Raw genomic sequence first — 27,783 nt, forward strand, 5'->3', positions numbered from 1 at the left:
CCCCACACCGCCCCGCCGGTGCCGGTACCTGCCGCTCCTACCGCCCGCCTGTCACCGCCGCCCGCCGGAAGGGCGGCCTCGCCGCCGGGGGATCTCGCCCCGCCCCGCCCGCTGCCGGCCGCCGTCCGGGCGCGCCCGCCGCTCCCTCGCAGCGTTCCGCCGGCGCGGAGCGCCAGAGGCCAAGGGGGCGGCTGCGGAGGCGCCGGGGGCCCGAGCCATCCCCGCAGGCAGAGCCCCTCGTAGATGCGTGCCGAGGCCCAGAGTGGGTGGGATGAGCGGCCCGGCCTTCCCGAGCGTCGGGTTTGCGCCTTCTACTGTCCCCGGCATGTGTGCGCCCCGCAACCCCTGCGGGACGTCGGTCCGGACCGTGCGTCGCTTTTAAGGAGCTGCCAGCCGAGAAAAGAGCATGTCGCCCTGTTTTATGCCATTCAAGACGATACGTCCTAGAAATACTGCTTGTGAAACAATAGGAATGCTGTACGGGTACTGTCTGTGGTGAGAAATCAGAGATTCATCCCTCTTCCCCAATTTAAAAGGGAAAAAGATCATAAAAGTAATGGTTCTCATGGCAGAGCCCCAGGATTACTGCATAGCAGAGTATCCACCTCCAGCGTTCATCTTCCTCTTATCCAGCAGCAATCATGTCACATAACAGCTAGCCTTAATTCATCCATCATGCCTTTGTGGTTGTGCATGGGATCCCGAGGTCTCTAAGGTGGTAGCTGATGAAACCACAGTCCTCAATGACCCTGTTAGCAGGCTGTCCACCAAATATTTCCACAGGCTGCAAGAAGCTTCCAAACATGAGCCATGACAAGCCAGCATGCTGGGGACTGAGAATCAGCATGTTGAGCCCATCTCAACCATTAAGACCAGTGGCAGGTGCAAAGAAAAAATGGATAAGGGTGTGGATCCCAGATCTACAGCAGAAAAAAGTGGAAATAGTACAGCAGGCAGCAAGTCCTGAAGACCTGGATCTATTGTCTCCCTTGAGTAGGGTTTGATTCAGTGCTCCCTTGGCTGGCAAGCCATGTAAGGTACATGCTCTGGCCAGCCCACTCCAGAAGTACCTGAAGGAATCTGGTGGCAGGACAATTGGGCAGGTACCCCAGAAGCCCAGTTAGTCCTACAGAAGGAGAGACTGTAGAGATTTGTGAGAAGGAGAGCAAAGCTTCCAAAACCTTCAAACTGGCTTTCCCAGGGCATCGGGGGAAGGGTTCACTGGAGGGGCCCAAGTGGCAGAAGGAGTATACACAGCTGGTGGAGGATTCTTCTGGCAGCCCAGGCCCCCGTCTAAAAATCTCTGTCCCAAAAGGGGATGATCAAGCACAGGTGGTGCTCCAGGAAGTATGATAAAGCCTTCCCGTGGCTCTGCCACCCCAAGAAGCACCACTTTGTCCACCCTGGCCACAAGCCCCTCCTGCACACAGAGTGTGTGGCAAGAGCTGTAGTTCAGAAGGGAGCTTCAAGACTCACATGTTGGCCCACAGGGCTGTGTGGCTATTCCGGTGCACCCAGTGTAACCAGGTTTGCTGCCCCAAGTGAGACTTGCAGGAGCACCAGGTCCTGTGCACCGGCCAGCACCCCTTGTCCTGCCAGCAGTGTGGCAAGGCCTTTGCATGCTGGCTCTGTCTCTGCATGCACAGCAAGATCCATTTGGCTGCTGGGACTGGCCCAGCTAGTCCCAAGGGGTGCCAGTGTGCCATATGTGGGTGTCACCTGGCCAACTCCAGCTCCTTGTGCAACCACATGTGCCTGCACATGGGGTAGTGCACTTTGACCTGCAAGCAGCGCATCAAGTCCTACACCCTGGCCACTAAGCTGTGGTGCCATCAGAAATCCCACCCGGCTGGCAAGCCCTGCAGATGCAAGCTCTGTGGCATGGGCTAGGTCCTTCCCCAGAGCCTTGTGCACCATGTCCTCGCCCACAAGATGGTAAAAGGACTCGAAGGAACTTGCCACTACAGTGGCCTCACTTGCTGTGGGCTTACCTCAGGCAGCAAGAAAGAAGCCACAGAGGAAGGGCCAGCAGGGGGCCAGCAGCTCACCCTGCTCATGGTGGTGGAGGTGCTGAGGCCAGTGAGTGAAGCTGAGCTGCTGATCATAGCCAGCAGTCACTGCATTGCTACTTACCAGTCTAAAGGCAGATCCCAGATCCTGGGGCACATGGGACAAAGGCTATGTGTCCATCAGCAAAGGATATAATCAAAGTCATCCTCTCCAAGCATGAAGACAAATGCATTATGATGCAGGATGAGGCCTCACTGAGTGACATGGTCATCATCCAGGAGGGGATGGGCTTCGGGAACCGTGGCAGAAGTGGTAGAGGTCAAGACTGATACCTGGCTGTCCCAACATGCCCTGGCTGATCTTCTGTACTTATTAAAACAAGGTAAAAAAACAAAATAAAACCTAGCTCTCTCACCTCTCTGTTAGAAACAAGGCCCTGTGGCTCAGCCCCAGGCAGAATTAGCAGTCTTGGAGGTAACTGCCTGTATAAACCTGGGTCTTTGCAGTAGCTGCTCATTGAAGCTATGAGCTATGTGCCACATGCTGGGCCTGGCACAGGGAAGGCATTGGCTGTTGATGGGAATAACTTCCTAGAGAAAATACAGCGTTAATGAGCAGTGCTTCTGTTAGGCCTGTGTTACATTGTCAGTCAGTGATAGAGCACTGCAGGGAAGGCAAGAAAAGTCTCCGAGCAGTGACTTTGAACAGTGCCTTCCTTTCAAGTTTTTTAATTACTTGTTGCTATTCAAGCACTTTCCTGGGCTTTTACTCTTGGAGCTAAGCAACACTTCTGATCATTTGAAGCTCATGCTGGTGCCAGACATTACTGGTAAGCAGCTTTCCAAGTGTTTACAAGGTAACTTGTAATATGAAGAGCATTTTTCACAATTAGCAGAAGCAAAGTCCTGCCTTGGAACTAGGGCTGAATGTTCCTTCTCCACTGTCACCTGGTTTGCTTGCTGTCAGTTTCCTTCGCTTATGGTGACTGGAGACAGTCTGAGCACATGGAAAGGATAGTTTTGTGTCTCACTGAGCAATTTTCAGTGTCCCCAGCTGAAAGGCTCCTCACCTCTCCACATAAAGGTTGACTAGTTCATCCCTGCTCAGAAGATTGTCCATTTCCTCTCCACGTTCAAGCTGGGTTCAATATTTTTTCCCTTGTTCCTCTTCACACATTCTTGCTTCCTCTCTTCCCCTTCTTTCCTACCTCTGCACCAAAACATTAAAAGACAGCACTGCCTCAACTACATCCCAATATCCCATGCTCCATCTTCTTCAGTGCCTGTTTGCCAACTGAGGCATGCTGATGTAAATTAGTCCTGTTGCGGGAATGAAGTGCACAGCTATGTGAACTTGACCTCCTTGGAAGAGCTGACAATACCAGACCTAACAGGTCTTTCAGACTTGCCTGCTCTGCAGTCTCTTTTCACATGTTATAGGAACACCACTTTCATTTGCTGAATCCTCAGTTTTAGCTATTATTGTGCTCTATCTTATGCCTCTCAAACACTTGCAATTTCTCAAATTTTTTTGTTTAGTCTTGCTTAGTGGTTTTAAATTCTCTGGGTTTCTTATGCCCACTGCACAAGGCACCAGGGAATCATAAGTAGCACAGTTCCCTTTTGGGGTGCTATGAATGCAGTTATGTGACACTCCTAAAAACTGCTCTTTGCGGTTTCTACATTTTTTTTTTTCATGAATTTTTATGACTTGTTTGCAGACAAGGTGCTAGAGTGAGATCCATGACATTTTGATGTGATGTAAAGATGGAAGGTGAATTCAGCTGATAAATCTTTGAGTGTCCTAATTTTTAATTATTTTCCTTATAGGGGCACGTGAGCTAAGTCTTCCCTGAGTGCTTGGAGCACAGGCATGTGAGGGGGCTTGTATTTGAAGGAGCACTGCTTCCTACTGTTCTCTCTTTGGTGCCTATCCAAACTCAAATATTGACACAGCTGCGGAATGTTCTCACTGGAGCTGAGCTCATGTGCTGTGTTTGAAGCATGTACCCTCTGTCACAGCAGAACTGGGAGAGAAGGGGGAGCAAGGGGGGGAAGGGCCAGGGAGAACCCAGACCCCTACTGCCTAAGTAGCTGACCTGTTTCTTTATTCCAAGGTAACAGGAGAGAAGTAGAAGGAGCAGTTATGAATTAGGAGGTCTTCACAGAAACATTGTTCACCTGACACTTGATCTGAGTAGGCGGGAGCCTGTCTGTGCCATGCTGCACGTATCACTTGGCTGCAAGATAAGCTTAGCTGGCTAATTCTGAGGAGCCCATAAGTGATTCCCATGGGCCCCTGGTGGTGATGCCACCACCATGTCTTTGTCTTAGAAACACCATGTTCTCATGTGAACAACCTTTTTCTTGACAGCGAAATTATGCATAAAGTTGTTTACTCCTAGAAAATTCCTATAAAAGCCCTGAAGACCATGGTGCTAGTGAACCTCAGCATGGATGGGATCTCTACAGGGTGCCACGGCCTGACTGGATAGCTGTGCAGTGCTGTATAGCTCGGTGTTTGCCGCATCTGAAGGGGTGTGGGATTTCCTAATGCCATACCCTTTCTTGTATTATGTCCAGTAAATGGTATTTTAATGATTACATTGTGGGCTCTGAGTGCCTTTTTTATTGGGATCCATAATAAGCCCTCATGCCAGTGCATTACATTTGTGCAGTTGTCAGGATCCTGGTGAGAAGGGAAGAAGGATAGCAAGGAAAAGGATGTGTGCCTGCCTGGTGCCATATGCTGGCATGGGGAGCAGTTACACAGCATGCTGCCTTTCAATGCCAGTGAGGGTTATGCTTCAGCGCAGCAGATATGTGGATTACCCAGCTGGCTGGAGATCTTGTACACCCATTACAGGTTCAAGCAGCAAGCACAGAGCTCTCTTGGGTAATGAAGTCCACCATGCTGGCAGGGCTTCACCAAATCTTTGGGGTGCTGCTGCAACACTCCTGGGTGACAAGTGCCAAGGTCTTTTGGATGATTGGGGTCCTTTTTGCTGGCAGGGTGACACCAGGCGTCAGGCATGCACACAAGTGTTACATTTAAACCTCACAACACAGTCAGGGTTCAGTTCCTGGCCAACTTGTAAACTGGCTTAAACCTGACCAAAGTGTTTGAATGAAAAGGAACAGGCTGCAAGGGAAGGAGACAATTCTCTGGGTCCTCAAGTCCTCTCCCACCTGGCAACTCCCTGGCCCTCAGGGACAGGGGAACTCCCATGTGAAGGGATAAGGGTTTCATCTTTCTGATTGTATACAAGGTGTTGTTTTGATCAAACTGTATAACTCACTTTAGGAACAGATTGATAAATGCCTCAACTATTGAACCAGCAAACTATCCATCACAGAGCAGACAAAGGTCCAAGAAAATGGGCCAAGGCCAAATCCCCTATATTCTGCTCCCTAGAAAAGTTACACAGGAAAAAAAAAATTGCCTAATTTCTTTACTTAAAAAGAAGAATCAACACATAGAAGGAAAGAGATCAAAACTCCCAACTGTGTTAAAAGCCATAACTCTGGATGGCAAAGGTATCTTAACTCTCTTGTCCTAAGAAAGAAAATAGCATCCATCATTCATAGGTGAGTGAAGGCAGAAAGAAAATGAAATTATAAAAATTTGCTTTGAATGGAAGAGGTAAATGTTGGAGGGGTGGAAGTCACCCCTGGAGAGGTGATAGCTGATACATACTGTGCTGCTGCAGAGGCTAACCACAGGAACGGGAGAAACAGAGAGGAGCCCTAGAAGCACATTACGGAATGAGAAAGGCCACAATGTGAAGAGTCAGCATCTTTAATTACTAACATTGCTGTGAGACACCAGAAAGAGCTGGAAAGTGTCCCAGGATGTAGTGAAAATCTCTAATTACAAAGCAAAATGTAAAGAAATAGAAGACACTTAAGTGATAGATGTATCCTTGAGCAATGTAGAGATAAAAGGTTTCAGCAGTTACAGTTGTAACAACTTAGTTGCCCTGATAGGTGGGTTTGGCTTGCATCACAGGGGAAAGAAGAGCAGCAGCAGAAGAAAGCAGCTGGACAAGAAGCAGCCAGACATAGTGACAAAATCATCATCAGTTTCAGTAAGGGTTTTTCAAACAAATGCTTAAGCAACAAAATAAATGTAGGAACCAGAACAGAAGTAATGTTTAAGGAAGATGGCATAAGTAGGTATTAGAAGATATTCATACCTTTCTGATAACCAAGCTTAACTGCTGTATTGTAACATTGCTTAAAGTTAGCCTTATATACTGCATGATCCCATGGAAGGTGGTAAGACCTCTCCTTTAAAGGAAAGACAAGAAGAGGGTAAAATTCTATGCATAACAACGTTGACTTAAGCTGCAGTGTAAATGCTGCCTGGTTGTTATAAAGAAGAGACAGAGATGCAGAAATGAAAGTGATTCAGGAGATTGAAAGCTGCTCTCCTCCAGTGAGGAGTGGAGGTGACTGTGTGGGACACAGCAGCAGCTCTGACCTCACCACTCTTTGTGCTTTTCTCTGTCCCTGCCTGTGCTCTCTTCCTAAACGCTGCTTTCCCTGCTAAGAAACATGGGTATTTCTAGGGTTGTATCTAATCCCATCCACACACTTCCACCCAGGTCATTTCCACCCAGAGAATCCCAGCCATTTCTAAAGGTGTTTCTCCAAAATCCATAGTGAGGAACAGAGATGTGTGTGGATGAGAACAGGAGATACTCTTATGTGAGGAAGGAAGCCTCTGCAACTGCTCTTTGTACCAGTGTCCAGAGTCATTCCTCAGCCACCCTAATGCTAATATTTGCACTCTTTCTATGGAGATAAACATTACAGATATATCAGCTGCAAAGAGGCACAGGACAAAATATGCTCCCTGCTGGCAGGAAACACTTTTGCTCCATGTGGCAATTCCTGAGACTACCCCCATGCTACCCTGCTTTCTGCTGTTTTTCCACTCTTGCCAATAGTCTGCTTGCTGTAGCAATCATTAGAGCCTTCCCAGCCCTGGTAGTCCACTTCTTGACTTAATAGCTGATGTCATGACATCCAGACCATTCCTCTCTCCCCGTACCTGGAAGCCCTTGTTTTCCTGGCTGGTTTGGGGTGTGCTAGCTCCCTGCTTGTCAGAGTTTCTGTTTCCTTTTGGATGGACTTTAGTACATTCCACTAAGAGGGGGAGAAAAGGGGGAGCCCAGCCTTCATGCTGTTTCATCCTCCTCCACTCAGCTGGGAGTTATAAGGCTTTGGGAAGAATGCACTGCCAATGGCACTGCTAACTAACCTAACTTGGAGGAAAACCTAAATTCCGAATGGGCTGTCAAAGGCACCCTTTCTGCTCATTGTCATGGGCAAGGGAGAAGGGGGAACACTGAAACTGTGTGTTGTGGTGCCAGAATAGCTGAGGCTGAGCTTGCTGATAACTGCAGCAAGGAAAGACAGCTAAGCACTAGGGAGAATCAGGGGGGTTTGCAGCTAAAAAGAGAAGGACTTGGAATGACTAAGGAGGTCTCAAAGTCCTTCTGCATTTGAGGCTGCTAGAGTACAGCCTTTGAGAACAGTCAGTGGCAGGGACCTGAACGAGCATGGTGGGGAGGCAGTGGTGGTGCCAGGGGCTGCACAGAAGCAAAGCCAGGGAAAAGGAGCAGGCTCTCTGGCTGGGATGGCTGTGAGCTGACAGAGGTACCTCTCTCCAGCCCAAGTTCTCCCTGTGCCCTAGGACAAATCTGTCCTCTTGCTACTCATGCCATCATCCTAGATATGAAATAGGAAGTTAAGCAAGGAAACGAAGATGCTCTGACAGGAAGGAGAGATGCCAAGAGAGGAGGGATAAGAGTCCCACTGTCCCTGACACACCACGACCTGGAGTCCTGTTTCTTCATTCTGGTTCAATATTAACTCAGCAGGGCTGTGACTCTGCTTATTCTGCTTCCTTTGCAATTCCCCTGCAGCCAGGGCTGTACAGCATGGCGCAGACCAAAACCAGCATACTGAGGGGCCTGCTCTTCTCCAGTCTTCTGCACCTCACCTTGAGCCATGCTGGAGGTAAGACTCAAAGGCAGAAGTAGCAGTAGATGACAGGAGGAAGATAGGGATAATTCTTTCCAGGGGTAACACAGGTGGCAAGTTTTCTTCCTCAAATCAGGAGGACAGGCTAAAAGCTTGAAGCTGGGAGCAAAAGGGTGCTGAGAATGGAGTGAACATAGGAGGATGCAGCTGCATCTGTCAGCTGGTGATAGCAACTCAGTGCATTTTATGGGTCACCTGGAAAATGGAAGGGAGGGGACTGTGGCTTAGTCCAGGATCAAGTCTAACAATAACCATGGGGCTTTTGGGGACAGAGTTTCTCAACTGACCTAGGTGACTTCAATTCTCTATTGCCTCCCTAGCTGTGCTTTATCGAAACTTTAGGTCATACAAAATATTCCACCTTCCTGCTCACTGCTCCTTTTATTAGGGCTTCTAACTGTCTTTTCTTAACATGAGGTTAAGTCCTCTCCGACCCACTACTGTGTAGGGGAAGACCTGTCTCCACATTTCAAATCAGGGGCTCTGAACATGAAATGGAACCAAGCTGTGCTTATCACAGTGGTCTGAGGCTTACAACATAGAAATACAGTGGCTGGGGACAGGGACAGCAGCAGGCTTAAAGCAAACAAACCTCTATCTAGCTGCAAATGAGCAGAGCAGTTTTGCCGAGGAAGCAGTGTTCCTGTCACTTCTGTTCCTTAAGTGATGGGAGCAGTGACAGGATGAATTCCAGAGAGCCTGCTCTGATCATCAAGTGTAGACATGACAGGGCTTTTCCTCTCTATATGGTGCGCTGCGGGAGGCTGGGCTGAGGGATCACCACATCAGCTGCATGTGGTTTTTGGAAACTGCAAGGGGAGACAAAGGTGCCCTCTGGCTGTGAGCAGCCCTTTGACTGGCAGTGTTCTGACCTGATAGTTTTCCTGGAAAAGGGGCAGGCATTGTCACTGCTCAAGCGCCACCGACGTGCCAACAAGGGATTTCTAGAAGAGATGCTCAAGGGAAACCTGGAGCGAGAGTGCTTGGAGGAGACATGCAGTTATGAGGAGGCTTTCGAAGCCCTTGAATCCACCGATCAGACGGTACGTACCAGGAAACATTCCCCCAGGCAGCCTCTGTAGGGAGACACACAGAGCTGCCCACACAGCCAGGGGCCAGGGTTGTAATACTCAATTCTGTGAGCTAAAGATGAGACTGATGAGTGCACACTGCACAGCAAGCTCAGGCTTCCTTAGGGAGTTTCCCTCCTTGAGACACTGCAGGGAATACACTTAAAAGCTCAGGTTCTTTTCTCTCCTTCCCTATGCATGAAGTGGCAAGGTGCCATTGGTCCTGAGTAGCATCTTCCACTAGCTCAGCATGGTACCACACGTGCAAACTGCTGTCCCAGACACTCAAAGAAGCACTGGCATAGTAGTCAAAACACTAAGTGCAGGTTCCTCAGACTCCCTTGAGCTGAAGCCTTTGCACACCCTGACCATTTTTCCGGTTTCCAGACTCACTCACTCTGCCAAATTTATGCTGCATCCTTTTGGGTTTTGCTCCTAGCGCCAAGGCTGGTGTCCCTGCAGAATTTCACACCCCAAAAAAACCCTAACAGATAAACAGTTAGGAGCCTAAGCCAGCAAGACACTACCTCTTTGGAGTACTTCAAAAGCAATCAGCCTCAGGCTGCATGGCAGAGATGAGCAATACCTACATGTGATCTGTGGCCTTAGAAATTCCAGGTTCAGCTGCTTGGACTTCTGCACTGTAGCACACTGCATTACTTGCACTGCTTGCTCTGCAGGTTGATGAAGGTTGTAAACATCTTTGGTCTCTTTAGAAACAATAGTATTGTCTTGATTCCCAAGTCTGATGTGTGGGAATGTGGTTTTGTATCGCATTTTTTTGCTTTGACTCCATAGTAATTGGTATAAACAGAGCTAGATTGGTCTTCCCTTTTGTTGTGATGGGACGTTCTCTTACTGGTTTGAATAATGGTAGCCAAGAAAGGTTTGATGTTCTGTGTCCTTAATTTTTTTTTTTTTTTTACAGGATACATTTTGGTCAAAATACCAAGGTAAGTTGTTTTGAGTCTTGCAGGTACTGTTATTCCTTAGGATGCAATATCTCATCCTGGAGAGATGGCTCCCTCTTTTAAGAGCTCACTTTCCAGGGCTAAGCACTTGTGTTTTGTCTCTAGATGATAAACTGGTTCAAATGATGATGCTTATTTGGATTGCTTTCATATAATGTGTTTCTTTCTTCTTATTTTGCTAGTATGTCAGGGCCTGGGAAAGTCCAGGACAATTCTGGATGCTTGTCTAGAAGGTATGAACTTCATGCTGACCTCAATCTCCTAGATACAGTGAGTGCCAGGAACTTGCTTCCTGCAGAGATTGTACAGAAAAAAAAAATTAACTGATGTTAGAGAAGCCATCTAATTTTAAAGAAAAATACAAAGGGAGGAATTTGAAGTTACTTCTTACTCTTTATTTCCCTAGTAATCATTTCAACAAACAATCTGGCTTGTGCACTGAAATAGCATGGGGTAAATATCCTTTTCCTTGCAATACAGGTGTGAGCAGCCTCTCAGAAAGGCTCTGAGCCAAAGCAAAGCACAGAGCTCTCACACATAGCTCCCTCTGATGAAGCAGAAAAAGCTTAGGCTTCTCACAGGAAGAGGATGCCTCTGCTATTGCAGGCTCATGCACCCAGCAAAAGCTAAAGGGATATGTGAGATGGTACTTCTGACCTTGAAAAATGCAACATCCAGTTCCACTGACTGGCTTACACTTTCTTGGGATTTTGACAGGTAATTGTGCTCTTGGGCTGGGCCAGAACTATCGGGGAACAATTAGCCAAACCAAGTCTGGGATTGAATGTCAAGTGTGGACAAGCAAGTATCCACATATTCCTAAGTAAGTTCATCTCCCACATACCCCTTAAGAGTTCTCTGGGGTGTCCTTCCTTCCTAGCCTAACCAGCTTTGTCTCTCATAGATTTAATGCCACCATTTATCCCAACCTCATTGAGAACTACTGCAGGAACCCAGACAACAACTCAGAAGGCCCATGGTGCTATACTCGAAACCCAACGGTAGAACGGGAGGCGTGTCCTGTCCCCGTGTGTGGTATGCCCCAGCATTCCAGAGAGCCCTTCACTCACAGCAAAACACTGCACTGAGACTGATACTAAAGCAGTCAAGGAGAGGGTTAAGGAGGGGGAATGCTTACATGAACAGAGGTCAGTAGGAGTAGAGAAGCTGCATCTTAAAGGGTAAAGGAACTGAGGAAGAAAAGTCACTGAGTTGCCCATACATAATGAGCCATTTTCTCTAGATTACACTAATCTAGATCCAAATTAAAACCAGTGTCAGCAGTACCCTGGAATGTACTACAGTATTTTCTAGTCAGTCACCCCAAAATCCTGGCCCAGCTGTCTCTAATTTGTGACAGCCATGAGTCATAATGTTTTTTGGTCTGAATGCCTACCTTTAGGACAAAATAACTGCAGTTTGTGCTTGACTGCCTGCCTTAACATTCTCTCCTGTGGAGGTGTGCAGTTTAATACTCACAATCTCAATTAGAGAAGATGCTCTTCTCTTATCATTGAGCTGAACATGGAGGATCATCCCTCTACACTTACACATTCCCATTTCTCCCTAGTAGAGAGCCATCTCCCCTGGGGCTTGGCCTCTGTCTCAGAAGAACTGGTAAAAGAGAGAACCTTCTCACACAGCAGAAGTTTCTCTTCCAAAAGAGACTAGAAGAAACAACACATAAGTAAAAGTCAGAGGTCAGCAACCATTTTGACATGGGGTATTTTGAAATTTCAAAAGCCATTACCATTGCTCTGGTCTGCAGAATCTAGCAAACGGAGAAGAAATACTGCTCTGCTTTGAGGCCATCAGGCATCTGTGCGACCTCTGTTCACCAGTTAATTTCTGACCTGCAGTATCTTACAGTTACACTTCCATGTGCATGGATATAGCAGGATTAGAAAAGCCTTGGGTTTGTGCACAGTTCTTTTATAATCATGTTGACACGAGTCAAAAAACAGAAGCAGTCCCATCAATAAAGGTGAATGCTACTTGCCCAGTGGCTGTTGTGCACCAAAGTGAATAGTCAAATTGGGTCTCTCTTCACATGGGGTCTTCCCCCTGTGCACAAGGAGAAGGCACCTTGAGGCCAAGCAAGAAGAGATTATTGAGTACCCACTCCTTCAGGAAATACTGCTTAAAACTTGCAGTCATTAGGACACTTGCAAGAAAAAGTGTGAAAAGTCTTGCACAAAAATTTTTCACTTATCATTAGATTTAGAAACATTGGCAAAAGTTAAATTTGTCATTTTAGTAGAATACCACAGTAAAAGGCTCCCCAAATATGGCCTAGTTATGCATTTTAGAATAAGGTGTTGAAGGAGCTAATACAGCAGAATTATGATGCCTGAGACAGCTACCTATCCATTGAACTGGTTCTCAAAATGTCCCAGAAGGGAACACAATATTGTTCCTCATATCTTAGTGACAAAGAGAAGTGTGATGAATAGTGCCAGCCTCATTTCACATACTGCTGACCCACCTCTGACACTGCAGTATTTTAGAGGGCCACCAAATGCATGGAAACATGGTGGGAGCTCCCAAACATAATGGGAGGCCCCATGGAACTAGGCTTTAGTAAAGGGGCTCTGATGCTATTTGCTATTAGTACTTCTGAGTGCACAGCTATGGCTTAAATCACAGCTCTCTGTCTTTCCAGGTGAAGATAGAACAACAGTTCCATTTACTCCACCGGCCGTAGAACCTGCACCAGTGGAGCCTTGTGAACCAGAGAAAGGCATGCTTTACACAGGGACTCTCTCAGTCACTGTGTCTGGAGCTAAATGTCTGCCATGGAACTCTGAGAAAGCTAAAGAGGTGCTCCATGGAAAACAAACTGACCCAGAAGTGGAGCTGCAGGAGAATTACTGTCGGAATCCAGACAGAGATGACGAGGGTGCCTGGTGTGTCACAGATCAATCACCCTACTTTGACTACTGTGATCTGCACTACTGTGGTGAGAAGTCTGCATAGGTTTGGGTAGGCACATATTTGAGGCAGTGGCAAATAACAGCAGTAGAATGAAGTGCTTGGCCTGGGAGGAATAGACAAGGATGTATGTGCACCATGCACACAGGAATCTTGTTTGTCCATATATCACAACATGTACTAACCTGCCTTAGGTGCACAGCACTGTTACGTCTCTCAGGTGTTCTCCCTGAAAACTCACACTGGTGGACAAGGCACATTAGAAAGAGAACTGGTGTTTTAAAACATCATTCCTTCATCAGACCCACTGTGTGGGGAAAGGAACATTTACATTGCTGATAATTATGGCAACTACACTTAAGCTTTTTACCTGGTTTGTCTTTCCGTCTCTCAGACAGCTCGCTAGAGGATGAGAACCAAGAGTCTGAGGGAATATCAGGACGTTCTACTACTCATAAAGAGTTCAAAACCTTCTTTGATGAAAAAACTTTTGGTTCAGGTGAAGCAGGTGAGCAAAAACTCTAGGTACAGCATGTTTGCAGAAGGGCTGTAGCTACTTCCTATTCACTGTTCCTCAGAAACATCAGCTAGCCAAAAGCTGTTAAAAGCAGCAGAAGATACTTAAATTCCTTGAAGAACTCTCAGAAGTCAATATCCAGTTCCAATCATGGAGCTAGTTAGCACTTCCTTTCTAAGATCTTCCAGCTTCACATGCTGGCTGCAGACAACAGTTCTCTGCTGTGAATCAGGTAGAGTAGCAAAGCCAGATTGCTTGTTTTTTCAGATTGTGGCACTCGTCCTTTATTTGAGAAGAAAAAGATAACAGACAAAAGTGAGAGGGAGCTGTTGGATTCCTACACAGGAAGAGTTGTTGGTGGGGATGACGCAGAAGTTGGCAGCTCCCCCTGGTAAGTATTGTCTTTGCAGAGTCTTTGGGGATTGTGTCTTCCTTCTCTTCAGCTCAAGCAGGTAGAAATAAAAGGGCTTTCCTATCTTAGGCAGCGTGCATATATTACAGATTCTAATCAAAGCTTCCCCAAGTGGTTGACAGAGCAGTACTAAAATAGCTGGAAAGAAACTCTCCTCTTGAATCAAGTATGCAACCACTGGAGAAAGCAAGGGTGTTGGTGTGTTTCATCTTCATGGATGAAGATGGAATGAAAAGGATCAGAAACTTCTTCAGGTAAAAGAAATGGGGTAAATGGCCTACTACATAGGATATACATGTCCAGGGAAGACTTTTGCTACAGAGCTACTTACTCAGTTTTGTCAGTATAGCGCAATGCTGTTTCCTGCTCACTGCCAAATCTACACTTTCTGCAAGACACCAGGACCCATTTAGTTCTGCTAAGGGCTTCCTTCCTCCTCATCTCTCAGGCAGGTGATGCTCTACAAAAAGTCTCCTCAGGAGCTGCTGTGTGGTGCCAGCCTCATCAGTGACAGCTGGATCCTGACTGCTGCTCATTGTCTTTTTTATCCACCCTGGGACAAGAACTTAAGTACAAGTGACATATTGGTGCGGATTGGCAAGCACGTAAGAGCAAAGTAAGAGTCTGAATGAAGTGAGAACGAACTAGACTTCTCTTGAAGTAATGAGATACTTTGAAGTTGGGCTATCATTCAGTATCCATGGAGTATTATAACTAATGTTACGTGCCTCTCAATAACAGGATCTAGTGGGGCTGTCCTTTGCTGCTCTTGCTGATCCTGAAGGTTGAAGTGAAAGGGAGCAAGGAAGCCTGGGAAATCTAAAAGGGTGCTCCAATGTAAAGACAGCATTGTCTCAGAGGGTACAAAGCTAAGAGTATCATAAACTCCAGAGGACTCTCAGCTGCTACTATACAGCGAGTTCTTTCCTTCATAACTATTTCAGATATGAAAAGAATAAAGAGAAGATTGCTCTGTTGGATAAAATCATCATCCATCCCAAGTACAACTGGAAAGAGAACATGGACCGAGACATTGCACTCATGCACTTAAAGAGACCCATCAGCTTCAGTGACTACATCCATCCTGTCTGCCTGCCTACCAAAGAGGTTGTGCAGAGGTGAGGAGAAGAGAGAGAAAAAGATGACTTCTCAAGGCTATTTGCAGTAAGAGTGCCAGGCAGAAGAAAGCTGTTACAATAAATTTAATTATACTTCTGCTTCCTTCCACAGGCTGATGCTGGCAGGTTACAAAGGGAGGGTAACTGGTTGGGGAAACTTGAAAGAAACATGGGCCACTAGCCCCTCCAACTTGCCCACAGTTCTGCAACAAGTCAATCTGCCCATTGTAGATCAAAGTACCTGCAAGGCATCCACCAGAGTCAAAGTCACTGACAACATGTTCTGTGCAGGTAAGTAACACCGGAGACAGAAGTCAAGGGCTCTGAGCTCCTGGTGTGACTCATGCAGCAAGATTACTTTCTGATAAATTTGTAAATGCCCTCCACAAAGAATAACTTTCCCATGATAAGAGATTTCTCAGCTCTCAGAAAACATGAAGGCTGGAGAACTTAAAGCTAGGAATAAACTTTGCAACACTAACCTGTGTCAGGCACTAGTCTAATGGTACTATGTAGCAGCAGCAGCTGTGGGAGAACTAAGCACAAGTAAAATTATCTTTTCACCAGTACACACAGCAGTTCAGTGACTTCCTAAATTAAAGGCTGCACACCTATAATCCTATCTACTAGCTCGTCTCACTCTTTTGGAGCCCATTCATACTTATGGCCACAAATTTTGAAGGCTCCTACCTTCCTAAATCTCTTCTAGCATCATTCCCTTTTTGAGTGAGAAGGGAAGTGGACACAGAATTCAAGTTATCAAGAGACTATGGATTTATGTACCAATTTAATAGTTTCTGCTGTATTCTTCATTTGTGCAGACTTTATCAGTTCCTACAAGCAAGCCTCGTGATTTTTGACTAAATTTGTGCTGCTTGCATCTAAATGCATGCAATTGCTTGAGTTAGGATGGAAGCCAAGTACGTGAGTGTGCTGAAAATACAGAGATCTTATGGATTCTCTTTCTAGACAACATTCTATGAAATAGCTGAGATGCAGACATACAGAAAAAAATGGAGACACGGGTGATGGGAACGTGCAGAGGTACTATCCAGTTCACCGGGAATGAACGAAATCCTCTTCTTTTTCATAGTGATACTTCAGGAAGACAGCTGGGGAGAGGAAGAGCAGAACTTACAGTGACAGAAAAGTGAAAGTGGGGAGAACAGTGAATCTCTATAGTAAATAGAAGAAGAGGGAAGGTGGATTATTACAAATAAGTTTCTAAGACAAGAAAAGCACAGTAGCTCAAGCTACAGCTGTTGTACAGTGTCAGTGCAACTGACACTAACAGCAATTCTGATGAAAAAACAGGAATGAGAGCACAGAGTATAGATTCAAGAATGCTGCAAAGACAGATGCAAAGTTAGAATTTTTACATATATGAAAAACCGAAGTCCAAGTTGACAGAATCAGAAAACAATCTCATGGGTCCCAAAACATTTATGCCATTTATCCTAAAACCTTAAAGAAAACATGGCCAACACCAGTCCCTGCCCCTACAGTCAAATGTCCATTTTTCTTGCCTGTAGGTTACAGTCCTGATGCACTAAAGAGAGGAGATGCCTGTGAAGGGGACAGTGGGGGACCTTTTGTAATGAAGGTATGTTCAACAAGTTCAAGCTTTTAAGACATACAAAGATACGTTTATTCTGTGCTGAACTTCATAGTTTAAAAAAAGCAGCAGAGTTGAGCCACTGCTGAGTGGCTGAAGCAACCTCACCTCATGCCCAAGGTGAGCAATGGAGGCCAATCCTGCAGTCATCCAGCCCCATTTCTATACTGAGCTCTCAGCATATTGGGAGATCACCTGCAGGATGCATGAGTGATGGCCAATTCTTAACTAAAAATTTAAGAGTAGAGACAAAATGACTCCAATAGACTCTGTTGGAGATGCCAGTCTGAAGCCCAAAGTAGCATCATCCATCATTAAACAGACTGGGGCATATTCAAGGTTTAGATCTGAGAGGGCAACCAAGCTGCTAAACAATCCAGAGCACAAGTCTTACGAGGTGTGGCTGAAGGAGCTGGGCTTATTTAGTCTGGAGACAGCCTCCTTTTCTAAACAAGCTTGCTTTTCTAAAAGGAAGCTCAGGGGAGACCTCCTGAAAGGAGGTTGTAGCTAGGTGGCACTTGGCCTTTTCTTCCTGTCAAGCAAAGGACAAGAGAAAACGGCCTCAAGCTGTGCCAAGGGAGGTTCAATTCGGACATCAGGAGGAACTTCTTCACTGAAAGAGTGCATTTAGTGCTGTGATTTAGTTAACATGGTGGTGTTTGGTCAAAGGTTGGACTTCATCTTGGAAGTCTTTTCCAACCTTAATGATTCTCTGATTCCATCAAGATCTTTTGCTCCTTGTGCCAATCCCATTTTTCTTTACTTTAGAACCCAGATGACAACCGTTGGTATCAAGTGGGAATAGTTTCATGGGGAGAAGGCTGTGACCGAGATGGCAAATATGGATTTTACACTCATGTATTTCGCCTGAAAAAGTGGATACGAAAAGTCATCGAAAATCAGGGGCGATAGATGAAGCATTTACATTGCCTGGTCTCAGTTTTGCTACAATGCTCCACTTTAAAACGTAAGCACAGAAGATCCTGAAGTAAAACAAGTTATATCCTTACAACTTGACAAAGGAAAGTCTTCTCCCTCGAGAATAAAAGCTCTGAAACCCATCTTCTTCCTTTTATTCATGCTGAATTTAGTTGCAGTTGTATCTAAGTCATGACAGTAGCCAGGAGCACCAGTAGCTATACTGGTAATTACCTGTTGTACTTCAAACAAATTTCCCTCCCTTCCATCAGCTATAATCAACAGGTTTTGGACCCCTCACAATGGCCTTGTCAGTCACAGCAAGCAAGATTATGCCCTCATGCAATATCCCCTTTCCTCCCTTCAAGACAACTAATATTCTGTTCTAGTTTTTGATCCATCTATGTACCAGAGATAACCACCCTACAGTACCTGTAGCATTCCACAAAACACCAATGTCAAAAGTAAAGCAATTAGAAGCTGTTTTGATCAGACAAACATTGTTCTCAGCTACAACAGCCGGCAATAAATATCAGCACCACTGTGTGCAATTCATCCTACAAAGGAATAGTGGCTTGAATACATTAAGCAGCACTTCCATCAAGTTCCTACACAGGAAGTGGTGCTGGGTCCTCATTGTGTATTTTCCACCTGCATAGCAAGATTTTGAAGGAAGCAATTCATGTAGTCATTGTCAAAGCCTGCAATGAAAACATCCTGCACTCTACCTGTTTGCTTGTGTTATAAAGGCTGTTTAGGGATCTCTCCAAAAACAAGCTTCAGTCTTTCACAAACTCCTCTTTAGCAGGAATTTGTGGACCACTGAGGATCCAGAAGTACAGCAGTAAACACAAATTTCTGACCACTCAATTTGTTCTGCCCAATTTTCTACTAAGACAACAGTGAGATTTTTGCCCAAACAAAACACAAAAACCAACCTCTCAAAGAAATCTGAAGAAAAAAACCTCAACAGCTCAAGTTTCATGACTGTTTAAAGTCATTGATAACCACATACATTGAACACTGAAAATGTTTAGCCCTTCTAATGTTTAAATTAAAGCCTCACCCCTTCACTACTATCAAGTAATCTGTGACAAAAGGGGGGAACCAGGACCATACAGTTTCTGGAGAAAGTCACTGATCATATTGACTTGTTACAAACAATACAGAAGAATAATTTTTAAAATTCAGTTTAATGTTATTTAAATATTGTCTGGGCTAAAGATTAGGCTTTATTAATTTATGTGCACAAGTTTTAGTTCAGAACTCCCAGGATATTGAGTCCAACCAGACACTACAAAGACACAGGGCAAAAACTCATTCATAAAAACAACTATATCTTCTGTTACTCAATTATTCCTGTATTTCACTTCTGATTCAGCTTCAAATTTAAAATAGTTTATGCAGGTTTGCAGGCATTGCTGTTTTAACATCCTGAGCTAATTAACAAATACTTCTTCAGAATGTCTGCTGAATATGGTAAAGGAATATATGGATTAATTTAAATGTCACTAAGTTTCAGAGAGCAGCTAGGAATTGAGAGGTAGTGGCAGTAACTCTAGCCAACACAAACTATTCACAAACTGCCCCAGTTTAAGTGCACAAAACCACAGCACTTACCAATAAGGGCCAAACCCCCACTTGTAACAGAGCACTGTTCCACAAGTGCATGCTCATTTCAGGTTATGAGAGGAGACTGACTACTAAATTGAGGCAGTGGAGCAATGAATGGGATCATATCAGTTAACACAGGATGGAGAATGCTCGTGATCATCTGCTATCACAGTGTGCAAACTCACCATAAGCACCAAGCAGCATTATGCCAACTGCAACCCCAGTCTAGGGGTCCTGTGAAAGGAAGATTTCAGACATTTGCAGAAGCTCTGGCATAGATCTGTTGTACATGTACTAATTTAAAGTCATGTTTTTACTGTAATCAGGCAAGACAGTTTCAGCAATAGCTCTTACGCTCTTATGCTGGTCCACAAAGCAAACAACAAAAGCAGCAGTTACATGGAACAGATTAAAAACCTAGCATAGATGTGTGTTATTTTAAGCCTGCCTGTCCAACCTTTCAATAACTCTGTTCTAGCTATGCAACAGATGTGCAATTTATGCTTCACAACCAGTTTTCACATGGAAGTGCAGCAGTAACATGACCTCCCTAGAAATGAAAAGGCTAGAAAGGACACGCAGTGTGTCTGTGTTAAATCTTCATTATTTGGAGCTTCTGAAAAAGGCTCTTCACTCATAAAAAAAAAGAAGTGGCTACAACTTTCGCAGACTAGTTCTATTAGGTGTCTTAGTTACAAAATGGTAACATCTGTTGTTTAAGAGCAAAAAGAATGTAGTGAGTGAGGTTTACCTGCACGAGGAACACTGCTTAACCAGATGAGTTCAGGATAAATGAGTCTGCTGACCATACACCACTGCTACTCTATTCTGTATCAACAGCAGCAGGCTCCCTCAAAGAAAGCTCCCTCAGATGGGACCACGCAATCTGGGTAAAGGCATCACAAGGACTAGATAATTCAAAATAAACATTTCAACAAACTAAGTATTTTCAAGTTACAGAAACATTCCAAAACAAAAAAAAGCAACTATATAAAAAATGTACTACTGCTCATAGAAGAGTGCAAAGTCTCAGGACTGCACCCACAGACAGTGTATTTCCATTCATCTTCCTTACAGTGTATCCAAACCCCAAGGTTCATGTCAGCTTAGTTCAGTTTCTAGATGCCCAGTCACTAACATTCAGAAATAGAGAGTGACCTCTAACCAGCAGTTGCTGCTGTTCCTATAGAGGCTGGTATAGTTAATGCAAACTTTATTTACAAAAGACACTTAAATTAGTTACTTCATGCCATGTGTCCATACAGAATCAACAGTTCAAGGATTACATGGAGAAGAATTCACAAAATTAAAAGTGAAATCACTAAAGGCCCTCTAAGAGTTAAGAACTAGGAAAAGATTTTAAAGACAACTTTACAAATAAAAACCCCAAGTCATGAGAAACTAGTCTGAGCAAGAGGATGGTTGTTTACAGGTCTGTACACTAAAACTAATACACAGACAGCCTTCTATTGTCAAAGAGATGCTTATTGAGAAGCAGATTATGTACAAATACTTGTGCCACAATGACTCAACCCCCCAAAATCCACTGTATTATACATAAACCAGTTTGTATACATTAGGCCTAAACGAGGCCATTTAACTATGAAGACTTCTAGTTTAGTAAACTAAAGCTGAAGACAGCCCCAAGCAACAGCGACACCGTCTCTTTGCATCTCTATTTGCGACTGCTTTTTATTCTCTCCAATCTTTTTTTCAAGTCATCAATATTGGCTGCTGCAGAAGAGGGTGAAGCCAGAGTAGTTCCAATGCCAGAGGAATGAGTCTGATTGGAATCCAGGTCCAGGTGTTGGTACTGCTCCCGGGACTCACGCAGCTGGGAGAGTTTACTGTGAAGCATATCTGTAGAGGATGCAACTGTAGGGAGTGCTGGTTTAGAGAGCAGAGACGTCAGAGGGGGTCTGTCTTCCTGCTATGAGGGAGAAAAGTGAAGTGTTAAGACATATAGTGGTAAAGGCCATATAAAAAGTACAAATCATAATCAATGGCTTTTCATCTCTACAAGCAATAAAAACAAAGGAAAGGGAAAGAGCACTACAACACAAGGGGATCTGGAGCAATACAGTCAGTTGCTGTCCAAGTCAGAACCATGCAAAGCTAATTACAATGCTCAGTCATCTGAGTAGTTAATGTTTAATTTTATGTCAACAGGGACACAAAGAAACTAGTCTTTCAAGATCAAAAAATTCCCTGCAGACCAGAGTTTTACTGAGATAGACTGCCAGAGTTTTGAACAGCCTAAATTCTAACACAAGAGAAAAATCCCTCCCTATGTGCAACATCAGCAGACAATGAATTTTCTGGAAGAATGAGAAGAGGAAACTTTAACTGACTGGCAAGACTGAACTGTCAAAGACTTAAAGTGTCAATTCCAGTGTTCTTTTACCAATTGATATTTCCATCCGAGTTACTTACCTTGTTACTATGATTTCTCAGAGCTCTAAGCTGATACTCAAAATTTGTGTCAAAGGTTAAAACAGTGATGCATCTAGATGACTATTCCTAGACTGAACATCACTTCTCATGGCTGAATTAAAGTTTCAGAAATTGGCACTAGATTCCAAACGTACAGATCATTGAACTGTAAGAAATTTTGGTCCACAGGTTTCCAGTAATAAGCTCATTCATCATTCCTGCACCTCAGTATCCATACACCCAAAATATATAAAACTTCAAAGTTCTAATTCAGCTCTCATGGTTGTTTTAGAGCAGAAAGTCTAGAAGTTCCACATCCTTCATCTCTGAGGTGTTAACTCTTAGAGAAAAGTTGTTATTTGAACCTTTGAGACTCAACTTCCCAGCAAGGAAAGATAATCAGCTACAGGCCTGTAGAAACAACCTGCACCTAACACCAGCAATGCAGAGTGGATTGAAATGCAAGCCTAGTTGGCCAAATAATGAGTTTAAAGCCATTTATATTAGGCATAGTGACATGCAGTGAGTAGCTAGGACATGCATTATAAATGAAAGATCATAAATTCTGATTGGACTCTGCCTTCTGGCATTTGAATTCTTAAAAAAAAGTGCAAATCAAGTGCCTCCCCAGGGGATTTACAAGTGTTGTCAAGCACAATACCTTTGCATTGTCGAGGCCACAACGCTGCCTGAGGATTTTTAATCTTTCCAAGTAAACTGAAGGCCCCACTTCCTCCCCATTTGTGTTTCCTATAGATGAAGATACAGTGTGGGTAGATGCAGGAACACATGTTCCTTCCATCTGAGGAGAAATTCCTGGAGGATGAGGGGAAGGAAGGAGGAAAGTTAAAAAAAATTAAAACATCAGAAAAGCTTAAACCTCTTGGTCAGTTCCTTGAAATAAGGTGCAATGGATGAAGAATTAACCAACCTATTATTTGCATTTGCTAGTATAGATACATCTGGCCTTTCATTTTCTTGCAAAAAATGACAACTGAAAATCAAGAAAAGAAATGGAGAAATTTGAGGAGTGTCTGCAGAGCAGCTCTAGATTGCTGGAGCCAACAGCTGAAGAGAACAGTGCGGAGAGAGGAGGATGCTGATGTGCATCAGCAGTGACCATAATGTCCAGTGCGAGAACTAATCAATTAGCAAGGTGGGAAATACTTGGAATGTCTGTCTTTTTCTAGTTTAGTCGTACTTTTGGGTTTACCACTGATTCTAACCCCTCTTTATCTCTCATTTGTGCAACTTAAAGCTTTTTATTCCAACTCAGTCTCAAAGAGTGATTTCTGGAATGCACATTACAAGGTTTTTAAAGCTTCCCTACCAAGAGACTAGAAAAGGAATTTACATGCCAAAAAAAAACTTTCCCATTATTAAAAGAATTGCAAACTCTAAGACTTAAAATGGACAAGTATTTGTTCTCACTAATTTATTACAAGGATGTTTAAAATAGATAAAAGGAGAGTTAAGGTTAAGCATTTATACCTTACTCTAAATAAAGCACCGTTGCAATATGGAACAGCATGTTTTATTACATCACACTTAAAGTTAGGGAAGAAAAAAAAAGACAACTGTGGCATGTAAATTAGGTTTTGAAAACTGCTGAACTAATATTTCTCAGTTGTACAGACTTCCACTATGAGAGGTAGAATTTTCTGTCCTACATAGGTGGACACATTTAGGAAGTTCTGAAAGAACCTCCAATCATCCATCTTTCTAAAGGAATCTACAATACAGGGATAGGAGAAGGAGCAGTAGTAGAAAAAAGGCTCCAGTTTCACAGGACACTATGAAACGAGTAAGAAATAAAGATTAGAGGTAGTTTTGCTAGACTGTATCAGCTTTTACTGTCAGCTAATAATTTGTCACATTCCTTCCCTAATATTTCATTAAACACTCCTTCGTATTTATCTGCAATGAAAAGACTCAGCAACAAACAGTTTTACAGTAATTCATCCAATTAATCACAAATTCTACAGAAACAGTTCATGTTATTTAAAAATAAGCTTTCCAATTCCACAGAAAGTAATTTTATTAAAAGCATCCTATATGTTTTTTAGTAAAAAGGTAAAAGGAGAATCTGACAGCTGCTGCTGCTGTTTTAAACCAGTTTTATACCTTGCAGAACCAATTCTTGATACCAGACACATGAAACACAAGCTAATGTTCAACCCACACTACAGGATATGGATTAGAACCACATGTTTGCCAAGCCTTTCAGATGTTTTCTACATTTAGCGTGGTTGTAATTTCTGTTTTTGTAAACAAAGAATGCATACTCCCTACAAATGCTGCCTCGTGAAGCAACTCAAGCAGCAAGAAAATACATGGCTTACTTCAGAAATCCGTAAGTGTATGCAAATATTAATTTCTACCAGGAGACCTGTAACTGCTCTATCTCTGCTTCTCACAAACCAATCAGTTTTGCTATAACATGTACCTGTAGAAGTAGCAATGCGTCCTTTCCCTTCCCGTTCTGTTTCTATCAGTCGGAGGCCTCTTTCCACATAGCTTTGGAAGAACTGCGAGGAATTTTTCAGGAAGGGCTCAATGTCTGCATCAGAATATTTCTTTTTGTATTCATACAGTTCTGCCAGACCCTGGGAGGGAAGAGTTGCTATGTATTACTACAACTGCTGCATATACTATTCTAGTGTAACATGCTCTCTTTCTTGCAGGAAGGGGGCACTCACCTCCTTGGTGTTCTCCTTTGAGCCAATCTTCTTAAATATTTCTGCCAAAATATCATTGACTTTGGCTTTCGAAGCCTTTTCCTCCTAAATAAATAAACAAAAGGAGACTTTTAAAACAAAGAATAAAACAAAAAAGAAATCAGATGTCCTAGGGTGGCTGTATGATGCCTTTATCCCCAATCGTCTGCCCTGTTTATGTTGAAGTCTTGTTCCAAGAGTGAAAGGAGGAGGGAAGAAGCTTAGGGTTTGTTTTCAAAAAACTCACTCCCTCCTCCACATTCCTGCTCCGGGACGGTGTTGTCTGCGGACGGACGGACAGCGAGACAGAGCTCTCCTTTGCTTTTTTCTAGTTAGTTTTAGCTAGCTGAGGCAGAGAAGTTCCCTGGACTGTGGTTTTTTTCCCTTTCTCTGGACCTGCTCTGGACTGAACACCAGAAGAGCATCAGCAGCTCACATCTGTGGCCCAGCGGGCCGGGCCTGGGCCGTGGCATTGCCAGCACCGGAAAGACTGGTCAGAGACTGAGTGAGCTGAGCTGCAGCCCGGGGGGATTTGCTCTGAATTTGTCTCTCTTGGAGTAGCAAGAAGTCTTATTGTTTAATATTGTCTAAGTTCTCTTGTGTAATAAACAGGTTTTTCCCACTTTTTTCCTCCAGAAGTATTTTCTCCCGAACTGGCTGGGGGGAGGGGCCAATTGAATCTGCTTTCCTAAAGGAACCCTTTTGTAGGGGGGAGGGGAATTCTTTCCCCAGACTTGCCCTGAACCAGGACAAATACATTATTTTGGTGCCCAACTACCGGGGCTCGAGAAAGTAGGAAAAACCTTTATTCCTCTACCGATTACATGTTAGTTGTGTTTGTTTTGTAGTGAGTTAAAGCACCCAGTAACCAATGCTCTGTGAGGGTAGCTAGAGAAGTTAAAAAAAACTAATTAGCAGCGTAAAGAAAAACCAATTTAGGCTGCTGATGAGTAGAAAAACATTACCACCAGAGTAAAGAAGCTACCAGTAAAAATTCGTCATGTAGATGCCCATGTCCCCAAAAGCAAAGCCAATAAGGAACACCAAAACAACCAACAAGTAAATCAAGCTACAAAAATAAGAGTATCAAAAATAAACTTAAATTGACAACACAAAAGAAAATTGTTCTTAACACAATAAGCCCATAATACCTCAGACCATCAAAGTAGAGATGCCACTTTTAAGTAGACACGAGATCAAAGAGTGAATCTAACCATAAACAGTATATCTCAAGTAATCCACGACTGTGAAACATGTACTACCATCAAACAAGCCAAACAAGTAAAGCCCCTGTAGTACAGTAAGCAGTAGTCCAAGTATAAATATAAGAAAACCTAGCAAATTGACTACATCACACTGCCCCAGACACACCACAGCAAGCGTTATGTGCTCACAATAGTAGAAGCCACCACAGGATGGTTAGAAACCTATCCTGTGCCTCATGCTACGGCCCGTAACACCATCCTAGGCCTTAAAAAACAAATTCTTTAGAAACATAGTACCCCTGAAAAGATTGAGTCCGACAATAAAACTCATTTCAAGAACAGCCTTATCAACACTTAAGCTAGGGAACATGGTATTGAGTAAGTGTACCATATTCCCTACCATGCACCAACTACAAGAAAAGTAGAGAAATACAATAGATTGTTAAAAACCACACTAAAAACATTAAGTAGAAGATCTCTCAAGAATTGAGAACAAAATCTAGCAAAAGCCACCTAGTTAGTTAACACCCAAAGCTCTACCAATCAATGAGGCCCTGCCCAATCTCAGCTTTTGCATATAGTAGATAGAAACAAAGTCCCAGTAGTACATGTTAAAAGCTTGTTAAGAAAGACAGTATAGATCAATTCTGCCTCAAATACAGACAAACCCATTCGTAAGATTGTCTTTGCTCAAAGACCAAGTTATACATAGTAAATAATGCAGAAAGATGAAAGAACACGATGTGTACCTCAGGGAGATCTGATTGTTAAGTAAGAACTATGTATAAATATCACTGTTTGCTGAATACTACTGCCATTGTCTGTATATAGTTGTATATTAAATGTATAATGTATCTATTTATAGAGTTTGAATATATATATATATTAGTTTTAGTAATAAGCTGACGATATGGGGATAAGAAATAGAATGTCCTAAAGTAACTATATGATGCCTTTATCCCCAATCATCTGCCCTGTTTATGTTAAAGTCTTGTTCCAAGAGTGAAAAGAAGAGAGAAAAAGCTCAAAGTTTGTTTTCAAAAAACTCACTCCCTCCTCCACATTCCTGCTCCAAGACAGTGTTGTCTGCAGACAGACAGACAGCGAAACAGAGCTCTCCTTCGCTTTTTCTAGTTAGTTTTAGCTAGCTGAAGCACAGAAGTTCCCTAGACTGTAGTTTTTTTTTCCCTTTCTCTAAATCTGCTCTAGACTAAACACCAGAAAAGCATCAGCAGCTCACATCTGTGGCCCAGCGGGCCAAGCCTAAGCCGCAACATTGCCAGCGCCAGAAAGACTAGTCAAAGACTAAGTGAGCTAAACTGCAACCCGAGAAGATTTGCTCTAAATGTGTCTCTCTTAGAGTAGCAAGAAGTCTTATTGTTTAATATTGTCTAAGTTCTCTTGTGTAATAAACAGGTTTTTCCCACTTTTTTCCTCCAGAAGTATTTTCTCCCAAACTAGCTAAGGAGAAAGACCAATTAAATCTACTTTCCTAAGAGAACCCTTTTGTAGAGAGAAAAGAAATTCTTTCCCCAGACTTGCCCTAAACCAAAACAAATACATCAGACAAACCCATGACACCCTCAGACCTGCTAGCTGGATACAGAGCTTCCAAGATGAAGAAAACCTTGAAGTGATCAGGGTTCTCCATAGCCACTTTATACACAGAATGTGAGCAAGGACATAATGAAGTTTTAGGACTCCTGCTGAGAAGTGTTTAAAACCTGTTTTGGATATGGCTAACTTTTAGTAGATCAGATGCAGTACCATGCAGCATAAAACTTTTGCTGCTCATTTGAGTTTCCTGCAGAGTACTTCATCCTGGGATATGCACAGAATACTCAGGTAAACACAAACAACAAATTCCTGAAACAGTTGTAAATGAAAATTTCATTTTACAAGAGTATTTCCAACATTAGTTGCCCGCTGAAAAGGGAATTACTACTTACACAAAATTTAGTTTGTTTCTTAAATAAATTGCTTTACACTCCCTTCCCCTGCCAACACATCTTTACTTACAATGCGAGAAGCTCCTTTTTCTGTGTCCTTATCAGCTTTTCCACTCTGGTCCATAGTGTGTTTCATTAGTCTACAAAGGTGAGCTTCTAGCTCAGATTCATTTTTGTTGTCTATCATTGTTAAATGATCTAGGATCTAAAATGAGAAAAAAGGGGAATTAAAAAAAAAAAAAAGGAAAGACTC

At 43.5% G+C, this 27,783-nt stretch overlaps 3 protein-coding genes across 7 annotated transcripts in view; 1 reads left to right on the forward strand and 2 right to left on the reverse strand.

Moving 5' to 3' along the window:
• ARHGAP1 (Rho GTPase activating protein 1) overlaps window positions 1-97 on the reverse strand; it is a 35,007-nt gene extending 34,910 nt beyond the window's left edge. The window contains exon 1 of the mRNA XM_053981326.1: window positions 29-97. The gene's annotated coding sequence lies outside the window, so the exon portion shown is untranslated. The remainder of the gene's footprint in view (window positions 1-28) is intronic.
• Window positions 98-7,917: 7,820 nt separating this feature from the next.
• F2 (coagulation factor II, thrombin) lies at window positions 7,918-17,755 on the forward strand. The gene is made up of 14 exons (XM_053979673.1): window positions 7,918-8,036; window positions 8,940-9,103; window positions 10,059-10,083; window positions 10,284-10,334; window positions 10,819-10,924; window positions 11,006-11,136; window positions 12,764-13,060; window positions 13,427-13,540; window positions 13,817-13,940; window positions 14,410-14,577; window positions 14,906-15,079; window positions 15,192-15,370; window positions 16,612-16,682; window positions 17,463-17,755. Exons 1-14 carry the CDS (start codon window positions 7,958-7,960, stop codon window positions 17,604-17,606), a joined length of 1,827 nt encoding a protein of 608 aa, XP_053835648.1. The 5' UTR covers window positions 7,918-7,957; the 3' UTR covers window positions 17,607-17,755.
• A 1,031-nt stretch (window positions 17,756-18,786) lies between these two features.
• The window catches only part of CKAP5 (cytoskeleton associated protein 5), a 56,814-nt gene continuing 47,817 nt past the window's right edge, over window positions 18,787-27,783 (reverse strand). For 3 of the 5 annotated variants that reach the window (XM_053979668.1, XM_053979672.1, XM_053979669.1), the window contains 5 exons: window positions 27,601-27,735; window positions 24,359-24,442; window positions 24,106-24,265; window positions 22,321-22,475; window positions 18,787-21,156 (listed from right to left, as the gene is read on the reverse strand). In XM_053979668.1, the coding sequence (XP_053835643.1) occupies window positions 20,902-21,156; window positions 22,321-22,475; window positions 24,106-24,265; window positions 24,359-24,442; window positions 27,601-27,735 (789 nt within the window). In that variant the 3' untranslated portion in view covers window positions 18,787-20,901. The remainder of the gene's footprint in view (window positions 21,157-22,320; window positions 22,476-24,105; window positions 24,266-24,358; window positions 24,443-27,600; window positions 27,736-27,783) is intronic. The other 2 variants (XM_053979671.1, XM_053979670.1) reach the window with 2 other exon arrangements.

The sequence above is a fragment of the Vidua macroura genome, chromosome 6, assembly GCF_024509145.1.
Source record: "Vidua macroura isolate BioBank_ID:100142 chromosome 6, ASM2450914v1, whole genome shotgun sequence".
In the NCBI taxonomy this organism is placed as follows: domain Eukaryota; kingdom Metazoa; phylum Chordata; class Aves; order Passeriformes; family Viduidae; genus Vidua; species Vidua macroura.

Excerpts from the sequence above, each read along its gene's own strand:
- F2 (XM_053979673.1), top strand. The coding sequence starts at position 7,958 with ATGGCGCAGACCAAAACCAGCATACTGAGGGGCCTGCTCTTCTCCAGT. Across the intron at positions 14,578-14,905 it reads GGCAAGCACGTAAGAGCAAA|ATATGAAAAGAATAAAGAGA; the intron begins GTAAGAGTCTGA and ends TAACTATTTCAG. Across the intron at positions 16,683-17,462 it reads GGGGACCTTTTGTAATGAAG|AACCCAGATGACAACCGTTG; the intron begins GTATGTTCAACA and ends TCTTTACTTTAG.